The sequence below is a fragment of the Lepidochelys kempii genome, chromosome 3, assembly GCF_965140285.1.
Source record: "Lepidochelys kempii isolate rLepKem1 chromosome 3, rLepKem1.hap1, whole genome shotgun sequence".
Lineage (NCBI taxonomy): Eukaryota > Metazoa > Chordata > Testudines > Cheloniidae > Lepidochelys > Lepidochelys kempii.
This window is the reverse complement of record NC_136382.1, coordinates 184,717,886-184,740,194: the sequence shown is the minus strand read 5'-3', so window position 1 is coordinate 184,740,194 and position 22,309 is coordinate 184,717,886. Positions and strand designations below refer to the sequence as shown.

At 42.1% G+C, this 22,309-nt stretch overlaps 1 protein-coding gene across 14 annotated transcripts in view; it reads left to right on the top strand.

The window, feature by feature from the left end:
- Window positions 1–21,998, top strand: part of FOXN2 (forkhead box N2) — a 134,335-nt gene extending 112,337 nt beyond the window's left edge. For 9 of the 14 annotated variants that reach the window (XM_073339249.2, XM_073339243.1, XM_073339245.1 and 6 more), the window contains 3 exons: window positions 7,032–7,096; window positions 19,694–19,762; window positions 20,330–21,998. In XM_073339249.2, the coding sequence (XP_073195350.1) occupies window positions 7,032–7,096; window positions 19,694–19,762; window positions 20,330–20,847 (652 nt within the window). In that variant the 3' untranslated portion in view covers window positions 20,848–21,998. Of the gene's footprint in view, window positions 1–7,031; window positions 7,097–7,767; window positions 7,914–19,693; window positions 20,065–20,329 lie in introns of those variants that run through there. The other 5 variants (XM_073339250.1, XM_073339253.2, XM_073339252.1 and 2 more) reach the window with 5 other exon arrangements.
- Window positions 21,999–22,309: the final 311 nt, after the last annotated feature.

Here is a 22,309-nt window from a genome sequence, read left to right as displayed (position 1 = left end):
AGAGGATTTTTCCTCTGGCCAGGAGGGATTTTAAAGGGGTTTACCCCTCCCTTTATATTTATGACAGTCTTGTTTGCAGAGTCAAACCCTAAATTCATAAGGACCTGATCCTGCAGACACTGAAGTAGGAGTAACTTAATTCACAGTCCTCATTGACAACAGGGGGGACCACATAAGTGAGAAACTTTACTCCAAATGCATAAGTATTTGCAGGATCAGGTCCTAAATTTGTAGCACTTTTGTTGTTTTTAGTTTTTCTTTTTCATTGAAGCCAGGCATCAGTGACACACTCATTATGTTAGTTATTGCACATAATGTGAAATACTGGCCCTATTGAAATCTATGGCAAAATTCCCATTGACTTCAATAGGTCCAGGATTTCACCTCAGGCTTTATTATTGCATATTTTCTTTTCTATTAACAAAATGTTTGACATATTTCCTTCTGTCTTTTAGCATTTTTTCTTTTTAAATTCCCTTTAAAAAAAATTACATTTCTAGGCCTCTGACCTGTGCATTCATCCTTCCTTTTTTCTTAGCCTAAGTTTTGGCTATGTCTACATTACAAATTTAACTCAGCTTAAGTTATGTTAACCTACAGCCACTGCTGTAATTAAGCCACCTTGCATGTCCTCACTATGCTCCTTGTATTGGCGGAGCACATCTCCAGTAGCAGCTCTTGCATCAACACAGAGAATTGTGCACTGTGCGTAATTAGCCTTCTGTGCAACTGGCACAGGATGTTTTGGGAAGGGTTTTTAATGCCTCATGGGGGAAGGTTCAGTGTCACATGGTGCAGGTTTCTCAATTCCATCATTCCAGGGGTATTCTACTAAATTGCCAGCTACTTTTCAAATGCCCTGGTAACCTGCAAGCCAACCATCTCTGTTAGAAAGTATGGATCCTGCATTGCTCTTCAATATTGTGTTGTGTGTTATGAACACAAGGCTATAAGAGGAGCTCAATGGGGGACTATTTGGCTGAGGGATGTGTTATACCAATAAAATAAAAACCAGCAGGATCTTGTTAAGGGGGAAAGGCAAAATGCCACATTTATTGTGAATACAGAAAGAATCATAGTAAGCAGTCAGTTATAGCTATAACATTCCATTCAATTTCATATTTATTTACACATTCATTCATACACACACACACAGGTTCTGCAAGGTTATTATCATAGTTACCAGCCTTAGAGTTGCTCATGCCAAGCCACTGGCCAGGTGGCCTGGACACGGGGAGGGAGCAGGGCCTTGTCAGATGCTCATCTGATGCTCCTGGAAGTTGGGTTGCAGAATCAGACCCCAAAGTTCTCAATTTCTAGAGTCCATTTTTATAGGAATTTATTCCCATGCCAGTCTATGGGAATTGCTTCATCATGCTGTTGCTGAATCAATCAGCCGATGGCACATTCCTGACGGCTCTGTGCTGCCAGATGTTATCTTGTTCTTTGGTTCTCCTATCCTTGAGTCTGTTGGGTGGATTCCAGTCTGCCCTCCGGGGGTCCTCTGGTTGTTTCCACTTGATGCCTTCTTCCGCAGATGGACACTGAATTCTTAGGCTGGCACCTCCCTGATCATTCATTTATTATCCACACCAAGCATCTATCCACATACATCCTCTATTTCTATTTTAATCACAATTGTTAACAAAGCGAGATAAATACAACAAAAGGGCGGGGAATCTCTGTGTGCTGTTTCTGTTGTTACAAAGTATTGCTTTGAGAACAGACTCTGTTTTAGGATGTACTGTCACAATTAGCAGCTTGCAGGTTTCACACAGAGAGGGAGAGAAACAGTACCAAAAACCAAGAGACCACTTAAGTTAGTAATACCCTGAAATTTAAACTATGGCGAATCAAACTCATTTGTGATTTTAATACAGAACTTCTTTAATATGATCCAACAGATGCTGTGAAGGAACATTTTAACACTGACGCAGAGTAATGTGTGTTCCTGTAGTATGCCGAGCCTGGCATTGTTTGTTTGCACCCCGCTATAAACCTTGTATGATTGCTGTGTGTGCCCAACTCTTATAATGCGTGTGAACCTATTGCTATTGTCTTGAATGTTAGCAGCAGCCACGATGTGATGGAGAATAATAAAGATAAATTCAGTTTCCAAAAGTAGATTTTTATTCCACACCCATGCAAACATACCTATGTAATACTGAGGTAAACTTCGTACATGCAGGGGAAACTTTCGTATCTTTAAAGGGGATGGAAGAGGGAATTCACAAGCACATACACCCAGCTGTGAGAGCCTCCTTGGGGTATGTGCAGCTGTCCTGTTTAATCTCCCAGGGGGTGGAGTGCCTTAGGTATTTCTGTGGCCCCAGAAGATACATGGAATGGGCAGGTGGGGATGGGGGGAAGGGGAGTGTAGGGAGGTCCTTGCGATTCTTTCCCCCAGCTTCCCTGCAGTGATTTCTCCCCACAGACTCACGAAATCCACCTTCTGTGTACTCCAGGCAGCACCATGTTTGCTGCATGGAGCTGGCATGCTCATGTGCAGAGCCCTGCAACTCCACGGATATCCATTTTATATCATTTTTGTGGATCACGGATTGGATGTGGATACAAATTTTGTATCTGAGCAGGGCTCTAGCTATGTGAGCTCTTCACACTGAGCAAACAGGAAGAGCAATGTCAAAACTCCATGGGGCTTTAAAAGGGGAGGAGCACATATCTGTGTACCTGACTGCAGGGCAGTGGCGATCAAAACAGTGATCAGAGCAGTCACGGTGGCCATTGTGGGATACCTCCTGGAGGCCACTTACGGTGACGTAAGCAATGCAGTATCTACACTGACGCTGCGTCATTCTAACTAGGTCGTGCTACCCTCTATGCTGCTCGCCAGCATAGCAAGAAAGTTAAAGCAACAGGAGGAGCATTGCAGTGTGTACAACTCCGTAGTTCAACGTAAGCTGCCTAATGTTGGCTTAACTTTGTAGCGTAGAGAAGCCCTTAAATCTTAATCCAATAGTTCTTACGGAGCCATGGTTTAAGGCATAAGTAAATATTACTCTTAAGTTTTATTGTGAACAGAGTAATTCAGATATTTAGCTTCAGCTGTTATTTCAGCAGTAGTGCAGCAAGGAAGCAGTTTCTAAATAATAGCAATAATTAATAAACATATATATGGCATTAGTGAGACTAGTTCTCGAATAATGAGTACTGTTCAGGTGTTGGCATTTTTAAAAGGATGTGGAAAAATTGAAGAGGGTGGAGAAAATGTCTTACAGTGAGAGACTTTGAGAGCTCACAATCTATTTAGTTTATCAAACAGAAGATTCAGAGATGACTTGATTACAGCATATAAGGACCTTCACATGGAGAAAATACCAGGTACTAAAGCGCTCTTCAATCTAGCAGAGAAAGAGGCAACAAGAACCAGTATCTGGAAGCTGAAACCAGACATATTCAAAGAAAAAATTAGGCACAAATTTTTAAGTGTGTGATTAATCATTGGAGAAAACTAACAAGGGAAGTAGTGGATTCTCCATCACTCGATGTCTTCGAATCCAGATTAGATGCCTTCTGGAAGTTATGCTTTAATCAAACACAAATTGTTATGCTCAGTACAGGGGTATCTGAGTGAAATTTAATGGCCTCTGGTACCCAGCAGTTCAGACAAGAAGATCAGATCATCCCTTCTGGCCTTTATGAATCTAACTGCTACTTTTATTAGTGAACAAAATATACATCTATAGTAATGCCAAACAGAATGCTATTCTCCCCCAACCCCCACAGCTTAATCCTATCCTCCTATGAAGAGAGAGAAAATTATGGTTACTGTGCCAGAGGAAGCCCCAGATTTCATCAAGAGGGCTTATATTTGTAGTCAGTAATATTTTAGCATTGTTCACTTGTAGTCCCAAAAAACATAATTGTTGCCTTTTAAAATTTTCGTCAACTTCTGATCTGCAGAACCTGTTTTTAGACATAAAACTTTGGTACAGTAAATGATTGGTATAAGTGATGTACTTTGTTTCTGTGAAACCTGTTAAGCAAGTTGAGAATACTGAGCATGGCCAGGCTACAGGTTTCAATATGTGCATTTTGCCTTTGGGTTGATGATCACCTAGATCCTGATCCTGCAAACACTTAAGCATGTGTATAGCTTTTCTCGTGTGATTAGTTCCATTGAAGTCAAATTATGTGTGGACATAGTGTTTGCAGGATCTGAGCCCATGTGAAAGGACAGGTTGCTATATTTCTTGCATACTTGCCACTTCATCTTTATGTGAAGGACTGTAAATCAAACAATGTTGTGTAGATCCCTTATTTTCCTGCTGATAACAGTTGTGATTTTCCATTCTTTGAATAAATTCTCCTTGTTCATCCTCTCCCGCCCCACAGCAACCCACCCAGACAAAAAATTGAAATAGCTGTGTTTGTTTATAGAGCTAAACGATTATGTTTTCTTCTATGGTGAATGTGACAATTTTAAGTGCCAATGAAAATGAGACTGATATCAGTAACTACAGCCAAATATAATGCAGGCTAGCAATGTACCAGTTTCCTTACACACCTCAATTAGTGCACTTTTGTCCCTGATCTGCTGCACCATCGCTATTTTAGTTTTGAAACCCTCCTCAGCGGAGACCATTAACTATGCCAAATTGAATTATGGTTATATGATAAGGATGAATCCGCAGTGGTAATTGGACTAATAACAAAAATATCATGGGCAGTGGCAGATTACTGCACATGCCCAAGGGTCTATGCCTAGGGGCGCCAGCAAATTTGGGGCCACTGGAAAAATCTACCCCCGCCACAGCCCCAGGGGTAGTGGTGATGGAAAGAAGAGAGCAGGGTCATGGGGGAAGAGGTAGAGTGGGGCGGGGCCATGTGCGGAATTGGTGCAAGGCTGCGGAGGGAATGGGTGGAACGAGGCGGGGCCATGGGCAGAGCAGGGGCAGGGCTGCAGGGAAAGGGTGAAATAGGTTGGGACTATGGGAAAGGGGTGGAACAGGGGTAGGGCTGCAGGTGGAAGGGGTGGGGCAGGGTGCCAGGGTCCCCCCATTTGCTCTGGTCCAGGGCCCTATGAGACTTTAATCTACCTCTGATCATGGGCATGCCACACGAACAGATGATTCCAGAGCTGTAAGGACGTGCGCAACCAAAGGAATGAGACAGTCATAAATAAAAACATTAATGTCAGCCAAAGGATTCAATTGAAATTAAGCTCAATTCGAAGAAATAAATACATTTTTAAAACAAAAATCTCAGATAGAACCTGTAAAATGGAAAAAACCCTAGAGAACTAACAAAATTTAACACAAACTCATCTAAACATTATGGCCAAGGTTTCCCAAACTAGATGCCTAAAGTAAGGTCTTAAATCTGTAGTTAGCTATCTAAAATTGATTTTTAAAAGTGCTAAGCAACCAGCAATTCCCATTGATTTCATTAGGATTTGTGGGTGTTCAGTACTTCTGAAAATAAGGTTGCTAACTATGGATTTAGAAGTACTTCTGAAAATAAGGTTGCCTAACTTTTTAGGCACCCAGGTTTTTTTAATCTTTAATCATGGCCCATGCTCACTGCAAAGTTCTGATTATACACTGGGCTTGAAAAATCTATCATTGCCTACTAACCTGAGTTCAAATCCTTCTACGATGGTAAATAAGACCAATGCTCCATGCAATTTGGAGGAATAAAACAGTTGTGCACTGTTTGTTGTATGCGGTATTTAATTGCAACATATTGCTAATCAAACTTCTTTTGTATAAATTTTTAATGAAATTTAACATACTACAAGGGCTGGTTGAGTATCAAAAATATTTTCTGAATATACGACTTGATTAATTTCACTTTATGTATTTACTTGATTAATTTCACTTGTATGTATTGAATAATGTATTCACAGAATAGTATAGGGCCAGCTTTAGAGCTGGTCAGATAATACAAAAAGTATCTGTCAAATAACTGTATTTGACAAATACTTGTGAAATTTGTAAATTAATGTATGAGTCAAGTCCTGTTTAAGCAGCTCTGCTTACTACATATCTTTTCCCCCCCCCCCCCCCCACTCCTTTTCTTCCCTGGTTTTTCTCTCATTTTTGTCTTTTCTGTAATATTACAGTGTATCGCTTCCTGCATTGTCTTCAGTGTCTGAGACCAATATGAAAGATGGGGGTGGAGGAGTGCACAGTCGCCAAAGGCAACATCTAGGAGACAAGCCAACCTCCCCTCACCTGTCCATGGACCCCATTTGAGGGTTTACGTGTCTGATTACATTTGAAGGCCCTCTCCTCTGCTCTCCGTTTCCTTTGGAAAAAGAAGTCTCTCTGTTCCTTCCTTCCACTGTAGTCTTCTGGCTATTAGTGTGTCTGGGAGTCCTTTGCTTTGCCCCACTTCCAAGCCTCCTGGCTGCTGTGAAGGGAAGAGGCACATATCTGTGTTGCTTTACTGCTCCCCAAGTCTCAGGTTTTGAATCTTCCTCCCCAGTAAAAAGTTCCATTGCCTGCTTTTACTTCTGTTCAGAGCTTTCTCTAGCAACTGCAGAGTGAGATTGACTTAATTCGTCATTGACCACTGCATTTTGATTAGCAGCAATGAAACCGACAAAACTCTTGATAGTCTTCATTTAGCTGCAGCCTGGCAAAATCCTTAGCAACAGTAGAGGCACCTGGGTTCTGGACATCACTGCACTGATTTACACTTATGTCATATTTAGAAAGTTTTCTTCGCAACCATAAAGGCTAGAGCTTTTTTAAAAATGTTAATGAACACCTAGAATCTGCAGAAGTTGATGGCTGGCCAAGCAAAGTTTCCTAATCACCCCAAAGCGAGTGGGCTTTTTTGAGTCCTGATTATAAATCTATATAATACAGTAATCAGACTGGCTTGCTTACCACCTATCTACCAAAAGTAGTAGAAATTGTGGGGCTTCCTTGGCTTACCTCTCCTATTTTAATGACTTTTTTCTTTTAACTTTTTGTGGTATAGAAATTTCTTCACTTCATCTATTCACAGTATATTAAATTTAGTACTATTTATGGCTTTAGTAAAAAAATTTTTCTTTTCAGTAGGTCATCCTGTCCTCATTACTTAACCTCAGTACTTAAGCAGAATCATGGCCGGTCTTTCAAAGGTAATTATGGCATTAATTTTCTGTATGTTTTGCCCTCCCACAATGCTATTCATATTAAGAATAAATTCTAGACTGAAATGTGCAGATGGACGTTTTTCAAAGTGTACAAAGACTCTTTCAGAAAAGTCAGTTAATTGAGTGCTCCTTAGTTGTACTAGTGTGTCTTTGGTTTAAACTGATTTTGTTCTTTTAGTAAATCCATCACAAGAGCTATTTTTTAAAAAAAGTTTACATTTTATACCTTGGTGTAATTACACCAATGTGTGCACTGTTATAGTGATATGGGCATATGCTGCGCCTTTATGACACAAGGATGTCATGGTGTAAATAAATCTAGAGTAGCCTGGTTAACGCTGCCATCCCACCTCATAAATGCTCTGTGCAGGATATCCTGCTTTATGGCTACTCTTATGGCTATGTCCTGCAAAGCTTTGTGTATTAAATTCTGCTTGTCTGTTCTCCTTGTTTTCTATTCTCTATGACAGTGGGAGAAAAACTCTTCTCTGGTATAGCCCTGAGTCTGGTTATTTATGTTGTAAGGTACAGAAGTATCTGAAGATTTATGCCTAAAGTCATGATGATTAATGTGGTAGCCAGAAGAGCCCTATGGCTGCACCATGGGCCAGCACATCTCTCTGCAATGTCAAAAAATGTTGGCTTTTACCTTTCAGAGAGGAGAAACTGCATTTGGATAAATCATGGATCTATCCCACAAGGCAGAGGTGCAGGATTACAGTTTCCTATGGTCTACTCATGAGATCCATAAAATACTATGGGATCCAGATGTGAGTCTCACAGTTATGCAAAGGAGGAAAAATAGCATGTCTATCTTTTGCCATCCTGGTGCTGAAAAGGGGTTCCACTGTTCGAGGAGCCAATCCTCCTTTATGGCCTGCTGTGCTCCAACAGCCAGTAAGGGCAGAGGGTGATTTGTAATAAAAGCATGTGATGGTCCCCCTTGCAGTCTGAAGAGTACAGGGCTCTGTTAATGATATGACAGATTATAAAGATTCCCCTCCCTATGTATCCGAGACACGCCATTTCCTCTGCACCACTCCTTAATACGGGCTGTCCTTCTTTCAAAAGGTCTCTTCCCTTCTCCTTTATTTTATTTTCAAGGGAAATTTCATTTGCCTTCAGATGAAGCAAATTCTAACAAGAAGCTGACTTTTGTGCCTGTCTTTACTGTGCAATATCTGGGGGTTTTGCCCCTCCCCTCTTTTTTTTAAAGAGAGGATTGTGCATCAGTCTTCATTGACAAGTGGGTGTTAACCATGGTGAACCTGTGTGACACTTACTACATTTTCAAGCCAGCCTCAAGGGCATAGGAGGCTACCATCCCTTTTATTCAAGAAAAAGTTTACTCCATTGTCTTGTTTTTTGTTTCCATTGGTACCATAGAACCTGTCACCAGATCAAATAGGTTTTAATGTATTTATTGGCTTTAGATACAACTGTTGACATCTTAGTATGTAACACTTTCCCATATCCAGATTATAGCTCTGTTTTCCCAACTGAATTAGTAATAAAATAAATATTAGAGCACATAACCTTCCTTGCAATCAGTAGCTCTTATAATATAGATCGGGGTCAGCAACCTAGGGCACGTGTGCCAAATCGGCACGCAAACTGATTTTCAGTGGCACTTTGCTGCCGGGCTGGGGTTCTGTCTGCCGTACCCCTGCCAGCTGGGGTTCCGGCCACTGGCCCCACTCAACCCGCTGCCAGCCTGGTATACCAGCCACCGGCCCCGCTCAGCTCGCTTCCGGTCTGGGGTTCCAGCCGCTGGCCCCTTGCCAGCCGGGGTCCCGGCCGCTGGCCCTGCTCAGCCCACTGCCTGCGTAGGGACATTGGAAAACTCAGCAAGGAAAAGCAAGGGCAAGGATCACACTAAACTGATAAGATCTGCATTTTAATTTAATTTTAAATGAAGCTTCTTAAGCATTTAAAAAACCTTATTTACTTTTCATACAACAATAGTTTAGTTATATAATATAGATTTAGAGAGAGAGACTTTCTAAGAAGGTTAAAATGTAATATTGGCACGCGAAACCTTAAATTACAGTGAATAAATGAAGACTTGGCACACTACTTCTAAAAGGTTGCCGACCCCTGATTCATAGATTCATAGATATTTAGGTCAGAAGGGACCATTATGATCATCTAGTCTGACCTCCTGCACAACGCAGGCCACAGAATTTCAGCCACCACTGATATAGATACACCTTTAAATCATCCCCAAAAAAGGTAATGGAGAGAGATTGGAAGGGCCTGAATGAGTACACTGTTAAGGATTAACAATATGTTTAGCTGCTGTTAGGGCTCAACAGTGTAATACAATTTTTTTCCCTTTCCCATGAGGACATAGAATTTTTTTTGCCTCACAACCCTGTTTAAGCATAGTTATTTTTGTAGAGCACTAAAAGACACTTCAAAATGTAGTCATCCTTCTGTGTGATTTATGGCTGTTATGAGAACTTCAGTCACTAGTGGCTCGAAGTCTGAAAAGATGTAAGCTGTACTGCTACTGGAAGCTAATGGAAATTCATTTTAAGTTGTGTGTATTTGGATCTGAAAATTCTCTGTTCAAGTCCCTGCAGAGTCCGAACCTTCCTGTTGATATACTCAGTTATTGATCTGAACTGCACTGTCTTGACTCTAATACATCTTAATGTGTGTCCATCCGACACAGAATGTACGCCAAGTATGCAGTGCACTTCAATAGCCCGGTCATTTATAGAAGACTCTCTCTGATGCTGAAGTGAAGTATTTTATCATCACTAAAACACATTGTGATTTGTTCTGCAATGGTAGCGCTAATAAAGTCACACTCTCATCCTCACTACATAATGTGTTAATTTTTGGTCATATAACAGTCATGTAGGTTTTGGATTCTTTACCACATGGACAAAAAAGAAATGTTAGTTAACTATAAGTGCATATTATGCCTTTCTGGTAGCCATTTCCTCATCCCAGCAGGTTCTATCTAATCAGTCCATCCAGGTTTTGATGAGTGCAGTATAACAAGGGTTTGGGATCTTGCAGTCGCCCTAACCTGTAGACTTCCTGTTCTAAAAAATTAGCCATTAGGGTAATCCAGCTTTCACATTCAAAGGTAGTGTTATTGTTACATGTAAATGGTACATCTTTCACCTTAGTTTATCTCCATCTACAGCCAAGTATAATGTTGGCACTTCATTTCTCCCTAGATAGGGAAAGCGGCCTCTGATTTCAAAACATCGTATTCTGTACAGTGGTTCCAGAAATATACTAAAACCACCATATACAACAGGCTCTCTCTGTAGGAATCCTAGTACCTGAACTAGGATTCGTACAGAGAGAGCCTGTTGTATATGGCTGAGTTCAGGGCTTGACTGATCAATAATAAGGCATATTCCACCAGAGGTTTAGTGTCCTGAGCAAGAAGGAAATGTGTCTGTAGAGGATCTCTGCTGATTGCAGTTTTGGATGGGGGAGGGGTGTTAAGTGACTTATCCTGGATCTTGAACTGGCTGGCTGCCAAGAAAATATGTTGGTTCTTAATTTTTTTTTAGCTATAAACCTTAAGTGCTCGTCTCAAATTCCAGTATGAGGCACAACTGACTTAATAGAATCTAAGCAGGAATTTAGTGATGTAGCAGACTGGGGCAGATTAAATAATCCATTTTTTCAGTTCTGTGGGGGGCTTTAGGCAAATGAAATGGGAGGTTAGTTTTAATTTTCAACCACAGACCACCAGAAAAGTTAGTCCGGACTTTTGAGGATAGATCAGCTATCAGCAGGCAGCATTAAATTCCATTCATCCAAACCAGGTTTTTGGTTGTCTCATGATGCTGTACAAAGGATGTTTCCTTGTCTGTCTGCTGAACAGCTGTTGAGCCTTTTCTGCGCACCTTCTCTAGCACAGTGGTTCCCAAACTTGTTCTGCCGCTTGTGCAGGGAAAGCCCTTGCCAGGCCAGGCTGCTTACCTACTGATCCGCAGGTTCAGCTGATCGTGGCTCCCAGTGGCCGCGGTTCACTGCTCCAGGCCAATGGGAGCAGCAGGAAGCGGCACGGGCCGAGGGACATACTGGCCACCGCTTCCAGCAGCTCCCATTGGCCTGGAGCAGCAAACCGCGGACACTGGGAGCCACGATCGGCCGAACCTGCAGACGCGGCAGGTGAACAAACTGGCCTGGCCTGCCAGGGGCTTTCCCTGCACAAGCGACGGAACAAGTTTGGGAACCACTGCTCTAGGGAATAAAAGATAGACATGTTTGCTCTAAGTATCCCAAGGGCTTGCTGTAGAATAGAATTCTGTATCTCACTCTTTTTTAAATGACTGTTCTGATGTGCCGAATACAGGTTTGGGATTGCTAGTAAGAGACAATGAAAACTGTTGATGGGGGGATGACGTATTTTGACCCACACCCCCACAAAAATAAACAAACTCTGAGAGAAATCTGGGGGCGGGGGGCATGTGGCCCCGCTTTCTCCCCCCCAATGCATCACCTCTGATTTTAGTCATTCCAATTTGATTTTAGTCATTCCAATTTGATGTATCAAGGATTTGTATCAGTTCTAATTGAATTTCTACATATCGTACAGCAGTTCAGAAAATCCTCTCTGTTAGAGGCAAGCCATTAGTGTTCCCTGGGTCTTAGGAGGCAGCTGTTGTTGAGACTGAAGACTTCTTTTAGTGTGTTCTTTAGCCATGGTGCTGGGGAAGCATAAATTTGGGAAAGTATATTGCAGCAAGACAGAGCAAGCCAAAATACGTTAGTGGTGACCTGAAGAGCTGCTTGCAAGGTGAAAGAAAGAACTGCGACTCATGAGTTCTGCACTGGGGTACTGAGATGCAGAAACCATGCTCACAGGTAGTTCTGTCTTGAACTGTCTTGTTCTGTCTTGTTTATAGCTCCTTGTAATTTAATAAAGTGGTTTTTATATACCAACATCATATGCTAAAAGAAAATGTCTGGCAACAAGTGATAATTCTGAACATTTCACTTCCTGATCAAGATAATGGAGCAAAATAATAGTTCACAACTTTTTTTGTCTGTTGGTTTCATAAGATCTGTAAATTCAGTGGTTGTGTTGCTGCCAGCATCATTTTGGAAAGGAAAAGAATAAAAATTTCATGAGCAGTAGGCAGACTGTACAGAATTTTGTTTTAGCATTCTCCCATTTTAAATGGGAAATGTATTTTAAGTGAAAAATGTATATGTTCTATAGTTAGCACTGAAAACAGAAGCTTAATCCCCCCTTCCTGAAATAGTATCAGGCTGGCTTTCAGGGCCTTCTGTGAAGTGAATTCTAAGAAAAGCTTTGTAAATGCATAGACATCTTAGTAATTATCCAAATTGTTGTACGTGATCCCAAACATGACTATGTTCTTCCTAAAAATTAAGCTGAATTCATCACTGGTCATGGAGAAATTTGACCCAATGTGATAGTTTATTTTCCTCTTGAAATGTAAATATATAACTCCCATGTCTAAGGATGATAGCTGTTCATTTAATAATAATTAGTAATAGTATTGCCATCAGGAAAAACAAAGAGCCATATGAGCTGCTGTGTACCACCAGTTCAAACTTCAACAGATGGTTAACAGGGGAAAACTCTGAGTAGCCAGCTTCTCTTCTCTTCTCCCCCATAAAGGTTCCTTTCCCAGGCATTGCTCCCAATACATTTCACAGTCCACCACTCCCCATACATGCTTACACTATGTGTTCTCCCTCTGTGAGACACCCAGGGTACTTCATAGGGGGTTCCCACCTTCGAAACACCTTGTAAACCTCATACTATAAACAGGTGCTGATAACCCCTCATACACTTTGAAACCCTCATACCATAAACAGGTGCTCTCCTTTTGTCTGACTCGTGCGCCATACAAGAGAAATGTGTTTCTGATTCTGTTATGCTGCTGAAAAAAGATCAGGGAGAGAATGTCTGTAAAAGGCTCATTTATTGCTTTCCTCTGCTTAAAAAACATTTAAGATGCCCTGAAATAGCATAGAATAGGACAGACATACAGAAACCTTTTCCACTAAATATTTGGTGGAAAAGCCATTAGAGCCATTGGCCATTATCTTTGAATACTCGTGGTGAACGGGGGAAGTCCCGGATGACTGGAAAAAGGCTAATGTAGTGCCAATCTTTAAAAAAGGGAAGAAGGAGGATCCTGGGAACTACAGGCTAATCAGCCTCACCTCAGTCCCCGGAAAAATCATGGAGCAGGTCCTCAAAGAATCAATCCTGAATCACTTACATGAGAGGAAAGTGATCAGGAACAGTCAGCATGGATTCACCAAGGGAAGGTCATGCCTGACTAATCTAATCGCCTTCTATGATGGGATTACTGGTTCTGTGGATGAAGGGAAAGCAGTGGATGTATTGTTTCTTGACTTTAGCAAAGCTTTTGACATGGTCTCCCACAGTATTCTTGTCAGCAAGTGAAAGAAGTATGGGCTGGATGAATGCACTATAAGGTGGGTAGAAAGTTGGCTAGATTGTCGGGCTCAACGGGTAGTGATCAATGGCTCCAGGTCTAATTGGCAGCCGGTGTCAAGTGGAGTGCCCCAGGGGTCGGTCCTGGGGCCGGTTTTGTTCAATATCTTCATAAATGATCTGGAGGATGGTGTGGATTGCACTCTCAGCAAATTTGCGGATGATACTAAACTGGGAGGAGTGGTAGATACGCTGGAGGGGAGGGATAGGATACAGAGGGACCTAGACATATTGGAGGATTGGGCCAAAAGAAATCTGATGAGGTTCAATAAGGATAAGTGCAGGGTCCTGCACTTAGGACGGAAGAACCCAATGCACAGCTACAGACTAGGGACCGAATGGCTAGGTAGCAGTTCTGCGGAAAAGGACCTAGGGGTGACAGTGGACGAGAAGCTGGATATGAGTCAGCAGTGTGCCCTTGTTGCCAAGAAGGCCAATGGCATTTTGGGATGTATAAGTAGGGGCATAGCTAGCAGATCGAGGGACGTGATCGTCCCCCTCTATTCGACATTGGTGAGGCCTCATCTGGAGTACTGTGTCCAGTTTTGGGCCCCACACTACAAGAAGGATGTGGATAAATTGGAGAGAGTCCAGCGAAGGGCAACAAAAATGATTAGGGGTCTGGAACACATGAGTTATGAGGAGAGGCTGAGGGAACTGGGATTGTTTAGTCTGCAGAAGAGAAGAATGAGGGGGGATTTGAAAGCTGCTTTCAACTACCTGAGAGGTTGTTCCAGAGAGGATGGTTCTAGACTATTCTCAGTGGTAGAAGAGGACAGGACAAGGAGTAATGGTCTCAAGTTGCAGTGGGGGAGGTTTAGGTGGCTATTAGGAAAAACTTTTTCACTAGGAGGGTGGTGAAGCACTGGAATGGGTTACCTAAGGAGGTGATGGAATCTCCTTCCTTAAAAGTTTTTAAGGTCAGGCTTGACAAAGCCCTGGCTGGGATGATTTAGTTGGGGATTGGTCCTGCTTCGAGCAGGGGGTTGGACTAGATGACCTCCTGAGGTCCCTTCCAACCCTAGAGACTAACACATTTATTTGAGCATAAGCTTTTGTGAGCTACAGCTCACTTCATCGGATGCATGCAGTGGATGCAGTGCATGCATCCGATGAAGTGAGCTGTAGCTCACGAAAGCTTATGCTCAAATAAATGTAAAAAGAAAAGGAGTACTTGTGGCACCTTAGAGACTAACCAATTTATTTGAGCATGAGCTTTCGTGAGCTACAGCTCACTTCATCAGATGTTTACCGTGGAAACTGCAGCAGACTTTATATACACACAGAAATCATGAAACAATACCTCCTCCCACCCCACTGTCCTGCTGGTAATAGCTTATCTAAAGTGATCAACAGGTGGGCCATTTCCAGCACAAATCCAGGTTTTCTCACCCTCCACCCCCCCACACAAATTCACTCTCCTGCTGGTGCTAGCCCATCCAAAGTGACAACTCTTTACATAATCAAGTCGGGCTATTTCCTGCATAGATCAAGGTTTTCTCACATCCCCCCCACCCCCATACACACACAAACTCACTCTCCTGCTGGTAATAGCTCATCTAAACTGACCATTCTCCAGGTTTAAATCCAAGTTAAACCAGAACATCTGGGGGGGGGGGGGGTAGGAAAAAACAAGAGGAAACAGGCTACCTTGCATAATGACTTAGCCACTCCCAGTCTCTATTTAAGCCTAAATTAATAGTATCCAATTTGCAAATGAATTCCAATTCAGCAGTTTCTCGCTGGAGTCTGGATTTGAAGTTTTTTTGTTTTAAGATAGCGACCTTCATGTCTGTGATTGCGTGACCAGAGAGATTGAAGTGTTCTCCGACTGGTTTATGAATGTTATAATTCTTGACATCTGATTTGTGTCCATTTATTCTTTTACGTAGAGACTGTCCAGTTTGACCAATGTACATGGCAGAGGGGCATTGCTGGCACATGATGGCATAGATCACATTGGTGGATGTGCAGGTGAACGAGCCTCTGATAGTGTGGCTGATGTTATTAGGCCCTGTGATGGTGTCCCCTGAATAGATATGTGGGCACAATTGGCAACGGGCTTTGTTGCAAGGATAAGTTCCTGGGTTAGTGGTTCTGTTGTGTGGTATGTGGTTGTTGGTGAGTATTTGCTTCAGGTTGCGGGGCTGTCTGTAGGCAAGGACTGGCCTGTCTCCCAAGACTTGTGAGAGTGTTGGGTCATCCTTTAGGATAGGTTGTAGATCCTTAATAATGCGTTGGAGGGGTTTTAGTTGGGGGCTGAAGGTGACGGCTAGTGGCGTTCTGTTATTTTCTTTGTTAGGCCTGTCCTGTAGTAGGTAACTTCTGGGAACTCTTCTGGCTCTATCAATCTGTTTCTTTACTTCTGCAGGTGGGTATTGTAGTTGTAAGAAAGCTTGACAGAGATCTTGTAGGTGTTTGTCTCTGTCTGAGGGGTTGGAGCAAATGCGGTTGTATCGCAGAGCTTGGCTGTAGACGATGGATCGTGTGGTGTGGTCAGGGTGAAAGCTGGAGGCATGCAGGTAGGAATAGCGGTCAGTAGGTTTACGGTATAGGGTGGTGTTTATGTGGCCATTGTTTATTAGCACTGTAGTGTCCAGGAAGTGGATCTCTTGTGTGGACTGGACCAGGCTGAGGTTGGTGGTGGGATGGAAATTGTTGAAATCATGGTGGAATTCCTCAAGGGCTTCTTTTCCATGGGTCCAGATGATGAAGATGTCATCAATATAGCGCAAGTAGAGTAGGGGCTTTAGGGGACGAGAGCTGAGGAAGCGTTGTTCTAAATCAGCCATAAAAATGTTGGCATACTGTGGGGCCATGCGGGTACCCATAGCAGTGCCGCTGATCTGAAGGTATACATTGTCCCCAAATGTGAAATAGTTATGGGTAAGGACAAAGTCACAAAGTTCAGCCACCAGGTTAGCCGTGACATTATCGGGGATAGTGTTCTTGACGGCTTGTAGTCCATCTTTGTGTGGAATGTTGGTGTAGAGGGCTTCTACATCCATAGTAGCCAGGATGGTGTTATCAGGAAGATCACCGATGGATTGAAGTTTCCTCAGGAAGTCAGTGGTGTCTCGAAGGTAGCTGGGAGTGCTGGTAGCGTAGGGCCTGAGGAGGGAGTCTACATAGCCAGACAATCCTGCTGTCAGGGTGCCAATGCCTGAGATGATGGGGCGCCCAGGATTTCCAGGTTTATGGATCTTGGGTAGTAGACAGAATATCCCAGGTCGGGGTTCCAGGGGTGTGTCTGTGCGGATTTGATCTATCCCCGATAATGTCACGGCTAACCTGGTGGCTGAACTTTGTGACTTTGTCCTTACCCATAACTATTTCACATTTGGGGACAATGTATACCTTCAGATCAGCGGCACTGCTATGGGTACCCGCATGGCCCCACAGTATGCCAACATTTTTATGGCTGATTTAGAACAACGCTTCCTCAGCTCTCGTCCCCTAAAGCCCCTACTCTACTTGCGCTATATTGATGACATCTTCATCATCTGGACCCATGGAAAAGAAGCCCTTGAGGAATTCCACCATGATTTCAACAATTTCCATCCCACCACCAACCTCAGCCTGGTCCAGTCCACACAAGAGATCCACTTCCTGGACACTACAGTGCTAATAAACAATGGCCACATAAACACCACCCTATACCGTAAACCTACTGACCGCTATTCCTACCTGCATGCCTCCAGCTTTCACCCTGACCACACCACACGATCCATCGTCTACAGCCAAGCTCTGCGATACAACCGCATTTGCTCCAACCCCTCAGACAGAGACAAACACCTACAAGATCTCTGTCAAGCTTTCTTACAACTACAATACCCACCTGCAGAAGTAAAGAAACAGATTGATAGAGCCAGAAGAGTTCCCAGAAGTTACCTACTACAGGACAGGCCTAACAAAGAAAATAACAGAACGCCACTAGCCGTCACCTTCAGCCCCCAACTAAAACCCCTCCAACGCATTATTAAGGATCTACAACCTATCCTAAAGGATGACCCAACACTCTCACAAGTCTTGGGAGACAGGCCAGTCCTTGCCTACAGACAGCCCCGCAACCTGAAGCAAATACTCACCAACAACCACATACCACACAACAGAACCACTAACCCAGGAACTTATCCTTGCAACAAAGCCCGTTGCCAATTGTGCCCACATATCTATTCAGGGGACACCATCACAGGGCCTAATAACATCAGCCACACTATCAGAGGCTCGTTCACCTGCACATCCACCAATGTGATCTATGCCATCATGTGCCAGCAATGCCCCTCTGCCATGTACATTGGTCAAACTGGACAGTCTCTACGTAAAAGAATAAATGGACACAAATCAGATGTCAAGAATTATAACATTCATAAACCAGTCGGAGAACACTTCAATCTCTCTGGTCACGCAATCACAGACATGAAGGTCGCTATCTTAAAACAAAAAAACTTCAAATCCAGACTCCAGCGAGAAACTGCTGAATTGGAATTCATTTGCAAATTGGATACTATTAATTTAGGCTTAAATAGAGACTGGGAGTGGCTAAGTCATTATGCAAGGTAGCCTGTTTCCTCTTGTTTTTTCCTACCCCCCCCCCCCCCCAGATGTTCTGGTTTAACTTGGATTTAAACCTGGAGAATGGTCAGTTTAGATGAGCTATTACCAGCAGGAGAGTGAGTTTGTGTGTGTATGGGGGTGGGGGGGATGTGAGAAAACCTTGATCTATGCAGGAAATAGCCCGACTTGATTATGTAAAGAGTTGTCACTTTGGATGGGCTAGCACCAGCAGGAGAGTGAATTTGTGTGGGGGGGTGGAGGGTGAGAAAACCTGGATTTGTGCTGGAAATGGCCCACCTGTTGATCACTTTAGATAAGCTATTACCAGCAGGACAGTGGGGTGGGAGGAGGTATTGTTTCATGATTTCTGTGTGTATATAAAGTCTGCTGCAGTTTCCACGGTAAACATCTGATGAAGTGAGCTGTAGCTCACGAAAGCTCATGCTCAAATAAATTGGTTAGTCTCTAAGGTGCCACAAGTACTCCTTTTCTTTTTGCGAATACAGACTAACACGGCTGTTCCTCTGAAACCTGTCAAATAAATGTGTTAGTCTAAGGTGCCACAAGTACTCCTTTTCTTTTTGCGGATACAGACTAACACGGCAGCTACTCTGAAACCTTCCAACCCTGATATTCTATGATAATAATAGCTCTTGCATTGTGAGCAGGGAGCTAATTACTAACCCAGCTAATTCTGATTCCAGTTAGTAAGTTTAGTGGTTTTACAATACTGTCCAGTGTTGTGGTTGGGCTCTTCAAGAAACTGATGATTTCACCCTGCTGTCCATAGGATAGAATTTCTACAGCTACATGTGTAATTTTGAGTTAAAGCAATGCTGTTTATCTAATTATTTTTAGGTCTTCAATTGCCCATTTATTCTTTATACCTTCATGCTCCGTAGATTGAAGAATTTTATAATTTTTTTCCTTTGGTATCTCTGCTTGGGTGTTCCATTTGACTTGTGGGTAACGTGATGGATATTGCAAGGAAAGCTCTTTGTGTTGCAGTAATATAAAGATGCTACTCATCCATGTTGAATCTCAGTGCTGCATTTAACTAATGCAATTCTACAAACATGTAGTTTGTAGAATACGTTCCAAGGCTGCTTAAGGCAGATCTCTGTTGTGGCAGATGGCTAATCTTTTTCTTTGTATTGTTATGAATAGCAATTATTCATAGATAAATATAACATTGCAGCCTGATCATACATATAGAAAAATGCCTGATGTGAGGCTACTCTTCCTTGACTTCAGCTCTGGTAATGTACATTAGAAATGTACATTATAATATTGGTTTCACCACTAAAATACACTGTGATTTGTTCTGCAATGGTAGTTCTAATCGAGTCACATTCACTCATGCTCATGAGCTAATTTTTAAGCATACAGCAGTCATGCCTATTTGGGATTCTTTGACACATGATTCCAATTTCTTGGGTGTCCAACTATAAATGCATATTATTGTTGCTGTTGTTACTTTTTAACAGGATTCCTTGTTCTCCACTCCACCCCAGAATGAAACCTAACTTTTTGCTACCTCTCCTTTACAGAATCTGATATTGATGCTGCTACTGCAATGATGCTGTTAAATACTTCCATAGAACAAAGGATTTTAGACTGTAAGCATAAACAGTTTTACGCATTGTTTTTTCCTTCATTGAAAGCTAAAAAAATTATAGCTGAAAATTTCAGAAGTGAGGTATATTCTAGCTCAGTGTTTCTCAACCTTTTCAATAGCAGTGAGCGGCTTGCTGCCTTCCTATACCGTGTCAGGAAGATCTCGGGGACTGATGCTGGTCCACGGACCAGTTCTTGAGAAACTCTGTGGCTAGCTTATAAATGGTAGGGAGGCAGTAGGGTGGCCATCCTGCAGATTCAGCCCCTTCTGCCAACATTCCCCAGTTTTACAGGGACCCCATTTCTGCTTTCTTACATTAGTCTGGTTGCTTTCTGCCACTCCATAGTTAGAGACACTATACTTCTAGCCCGCTTCTCTACCACTACTATTCATATTCAGGATTTGCTGAATATCAAGATCTTCTAGTATTCAGTGTTTGTTAAATGGAAACTATGTAAACTAAATACTCAGTTTAGAAATCTAACCTTTGCACATCAGTCGGACAGACTGGGATGGTAGATTTTAGTTTGAGCTATTTTGCTTACTTATACATCTTTGCTTTCAATAGGTGAGAAGGCCCAACCTCTCGAGGCGCCCAAGAAGAGGAGTTATGGCAGTGCATTTAATCATCACAATTCCATAAATCTGCAAGAAAATAATTCTCCAGCCACTAATATTGATCCAAAGGAGGATCACAATTACAGTGCTAGCAGCATGGCTTCACAATGTTGTGCATCTAGGTCCAGTATGTCTTCCTTGTCCTCTGTTGATGAAGTGTATGAATTTATCTCAAAGACCAGCCATGCAGAAAGCGATGGCAGTGAAGGATTTCATAGTGAAGTGGATACGGACATTGACTATGAAGACGACCCTCTTGGAGACAGTGGCTATGCATCACAACCTTGTGTAGATACCTCTGACAAAAGTAAGCCTAGCAAGAAAGCTCTCAAGGAGTTATGTCAAGAAATTGACGAGGAGCTGAAAGAGGCAGCTGGGTCTCTGCTCCACCTGGCTGGAATCAGCACATGCTTGGGTTCCCTAATAAGTACTGCAAAGACCCAAAGTCAAAAGCAGAGGAAAAAATAGTAATGCTTGTTAGTGTGAATATATACATATATTTTTTTTAAGTGTGGCAATACTCTTCTACTTTTATCCTTCACAAGGAAGATCAAAGCCATAAGAGGACTTTTTTATTTTTTGATGCTAATTATAGTTTGGCCCTTTATTTTTAAATCATTGCTTAGAAAATGTTTTATTTAACTGTTTCAAATTGGGAGAGATGCAAGACATGTGAAAATCTAACTGTATACTTTTTGATGACCAGTGATTGAATATTTTACCATTTACAGAGGGATGCATAGGTTCAGTTGCATGTTATGGGTGAAATTTACCTCTGTGCAGGCCTACTCCACATAGGAGTGAATTTCACCCTATGTGAGGGGACACAATTTCGCCATCTCCCTCTCCAAGACACAAATAACTTTCACTGGTGTATCAAACAGTGAGAAGCTGCCACTGCACATGTGCCACTTACCATTTCCCCCAACTATTGAATACACAGTAGCTGTTAGCTAAAGGTTTTTGCTGTTTTTGTTTTGTTTTTCATGTGTAAAAAATACTTGTTAAAAAACAAAGTTCATGCTGTCTCAATCCACAGATGAAGTGGAGATTCTAGATAGCTAAATTGTAAATGACTGCTGGAAAGAACTTCGGTTTATGTTTAAGAAAAACATAATATAAAAGTTTCCTTTAAGATTAGGAAAACTGAGTTAATTACATTAATTTCTAAATACACTTCGTGCATTTTAATATCTGCTACCGTAACTTTGGTCTAAGTCTACTGATTACTGTGCTTCTGCTTCATGCTGTATTTACCATTTTAGCCTCCTTTGAACTACAGTGTATGTCCAATAGCATGGCATTCTTAGGGATACACTGTGCCTCATGGTGGTCTCTTCATATTTGGGGGTGAAGCTCCTTAAAATTCATCACCTTTGCAATAATAATCTTTAGAACCCAAACATGTTGTGGACAAGAATGTTATAGTAATCGAGTGTAATGGATTTTTTAAAAAAGCTCAGTCTTGACTGCTTAAATCTTAATGTAGATGGTGGCAATCTTTTAGTATTTTGTGCAAAAGAAATGGGTACACAGACATGTTAGAATAAGTTTATCAGTAATAATAAGTAAGTATAAGAATGCCTTAAGTATGTTTCAGCATGGTATAAAACTTAACAGAGGTCATTTTACCTGTGTTTGAGAGGCAGTGTGATGTGCCATGAATCTGTTTAGCTCATATGTTAAGCTACTGCTTTCAATAAGTGTTGGTCAAGATGGCTTAGAATTAGAATCAAATACTGTATATCCATATATGAACCGTGTCCAGTGTTTGGTTGTCCAGAACAATGCTGGATTCAACAAAAAGAAATGAAGCTAAACTGTTACTAATGGGATGATGTTTTTCTGGCCACTTGGATCCAAGGTTCTTAGAGTTTGGTGTTTTCTTATTTGTCAGTTTCTCCGTGTATCCTGCCCGTATAATTATCCT